Here is a 2866-nt window from a genome sequence, read left to right as displayed (position 1 = left end):
CTAGACTATAGACTAGACTATAGACTAGACTATAGACTAGACTATAGACTAGACTATAGACTAGACTATAGACTAGACTATAGACTAGGCTGTAGACTAGACTATAGAAGAGACTATAGTCTGGACTATAGAGTATACTATATAAGATATCACAGCCTAAACATTTTAATTCAGCATTTAGACTACACCATAGTTGCAAGTATATACCCAAAATCAAAGGCAATATATTTCAGGTCTTTTTACAATAAGCATTTTTATTATTATAGTTTTTATACTATTTTGACTATTTCTGTTATATTGTTGTACATTTTATAATATTTTCTCTTAATTTTCTTTATTTTTGTAATATTTTTTCAATATTATTGTAGTTGTGCAAATACATATACACGACTAATATAGGAATTACTAATTAAAATCTCCAAATGAATAAAAAAATTAAATAAAATGTTTTGCCACTAAAGAATTTAAAAAAATGTAAACAAAACTATACAACCTAAAAAATAAACAATTACAATTAAATAATTAATTATAATTACATAAAAAGTACATTGTCATAGATTATTAAATAGGTTGTCAAAAAAAGGTGTTATTGATTTGCTGATGTGTTGGTATTTAAGGCACATTAAAATAGTGTGATATCCTTAATAGTTTTTAAGCCTTTTTCTTCTTCTTTAGTTCTTTTGTTTTATGTATATATTTATGTATAATGTAAGTAATTCGTTTCTTATTTAAGTTTAAAGTATTGTTTTTGGTTTCAATTATATTTTAGACTATTTTCGTTTAATTGTTACAATTTTGTGCTTTTTTTTCATTACAAAGTTTAGTTTAGAGTTTTAATTTGTAAAAATACATTTGATTTTTCTTTTTTTGTTTTAGTTGGTGTCTTTTGTTTTTGTTTTCTTTAAGTAATTTATTAAATTGTGCTTAAGGTTTGTTGTTCTTTTCTCTATTTCAATATTAAAATTTAAACTTAAAACTAAAAAAAAATATACGTTAATTTGTTGTCTCTAACAAAAAATATTTACTAAAGATCTCTTTAAGATTGTGAAAAAAAGAAACCTAAAGAGAAAAAAATAATAATTTTTAACAATAATAAATTTGATTTTAATAACTTTAATTAAGATATTGTGTTTTAAAGGTAAATATTGCAAAAATGATAATAGAATAGAAATTAAATATATAAATTAAAAACCTTTACATGTCCAGCAAGTTTCTGTACTACATAATTCTTAGGAATACATAAGTAGTAAATGAATTCAAAATTCGTCCTGTTTGCATAACATTTTTATATAGATCATGAGAGTTCACCAATGGGAGCATTTTGTAGCCACAGATCGTGTATGAAATTGTACAAATTATCACTGACCGAGACCTAAAAGTGAAAAATTATTAAATTATTATAAATGCTTAATGGAAATGTCTTTCAAGTGAGCATTATTTCCAATTTGTCATGCCATTAATTTAGCTGCCTTTCTATTTTGTTGTAAGTGTTAAACAAATGAGAATATATGTATCGGAAATACACCTACATTTACCTTGTACGGTGTGGGATTTAAAGTGCGTTTATGATCGTTTCTTAAGGTTTTCAATGACATTTGTACACGTTCGCGCACTTGTTCCAAGGTTGGTAATTGTTGACAGATTTTACCATTTTGCCAATAGATTTTGTACAATGATTCAACATGGGTTGGAATGACATAAGCACGTTTCGATTCTTGGAAAGGATGACGACATAGAACTTTTTGTCCCACAGCTGGTGGGGGTTCGGTGACTTTTTGCAATAGATCAATTAAAGCATGACCATCGGCACTATACAATCTTAAAAATAAAATTAAAATTGTTATAATGTCCACATTTTGAAATAATTTTGTAAATACCTATAGGCATTTTTATGGCCAGGCATGGTAACCTTTTCCACATCTTGACTTAGTTTGATACGTGGCTGACCATTGATTTCCACCAGTTTGTAAACACAACCTAAAGCGGGTTGTCTTTGGCAGGTGACTGAAAATAACAATAAAATTATTTAAACAACTTTTATTAGTTTCTTTTTAAATTCACACCACTTACCCAAATGTGTACCAATACCAAAACAATCAATCTTATGACCCTGTTCATTTAAACTCAATATTGTATCCTCATTAATATCATTCGATGCCACAATTGTAAGCTTATTAAACCATGGCACTTTAAAACGTTCCGCTACACGTTCAAAAGATTCACGAGCCATACAGGATAGATAAGCCAAATCACCCGAATCAATACGTATGCCAACAGCACGATAACCCAAGTCATTGAGAGCCAAAGCAACAGCACAGAAATTAAGTAAACCACTCCTAAATTATATACAGAAAAAGTATTTGCAAAAAGATAGACAAGAATAAGAGATGAAAAAAAAAAAACAAATTAAAAACTGTTTTAAAATAGTAAAATAAAAAATTAAAATATGTATAAAATACTAATTAATTTTACTAAATTGCATTGCTAACTGTGTTGGTGGTGTAAGTACGATAGTTTTGTTAATAAAATCTAGTAGTAATGGTGAGAGGTAACAAAACCATTTGTTTATAATTTTAATAAATTATAAATATTAAAGCGGAAATTTTGTAATCATGTTAACTTGAAAATTGTATTTGAATTTTGGATTTAAAACTACGTCAAATAATAGAGAAATTAAAATGAGACTGTTCCAAATATTTCATATCTCAAGGTTCATTAATTTAAACTCGAATAGATTTAATATCAAAAAATTAAATCAATCTATCTATCAATGTATCTATCTATCTATCTATCTATCTATCTATCTATCTATCTATCTATCTATCTATCTATCTATCTATCTATCTATCTATCTATCTATCTATCT

At 26.6% G+C, this 2866-nt stretch overlaps 1 protein-coding gene across 1 annotated transcript; it reads right to left on the bottom strand.

Moving 5' to 3' along the window:
• Nucleotides 1–1080: 1080 nt before the first annotated feature.
• On the bottom strand, nt 1081–2338 carry LOC124418479 (nicotinate phosphoribosyltransferase; the record flags this gene model as incomplete). The annotated part of the gene is made up of 4 exons (XM_046945020.1): nt 1081–1372; nt 1536–1818; nt 1878–2004; nt 2071–2338. Coding segments are annotated over 4 exons (756 nt in total), but the record flags the coding sequence as incomplete, so codon positions are not given.
• Nucleotides 2339–2866: the final 528 nt, after the last annotated feature.

The sequence above is a fragment of the Lucilia cuprina genome, chromosome 2 (assembly GCF_022045245.1).
Source record: "Lucilia cuprina isolate Lc7/37 chromosome 2, ASM2204524v1, whole genome shotgun sequence".
In the NCBI taxonomy this organism is placed as follows: domain Eukaryota; kingdom Metazoa; phylum Arthropoda; class Insecta; order Diptera; family Calliphoridae; genus Lucilia; species Lucilia cuprina.
Note: the sequence above shows the minus strand (reverse complement) of the source record. Positions and strands in the feature narration are given on the sequence as shown.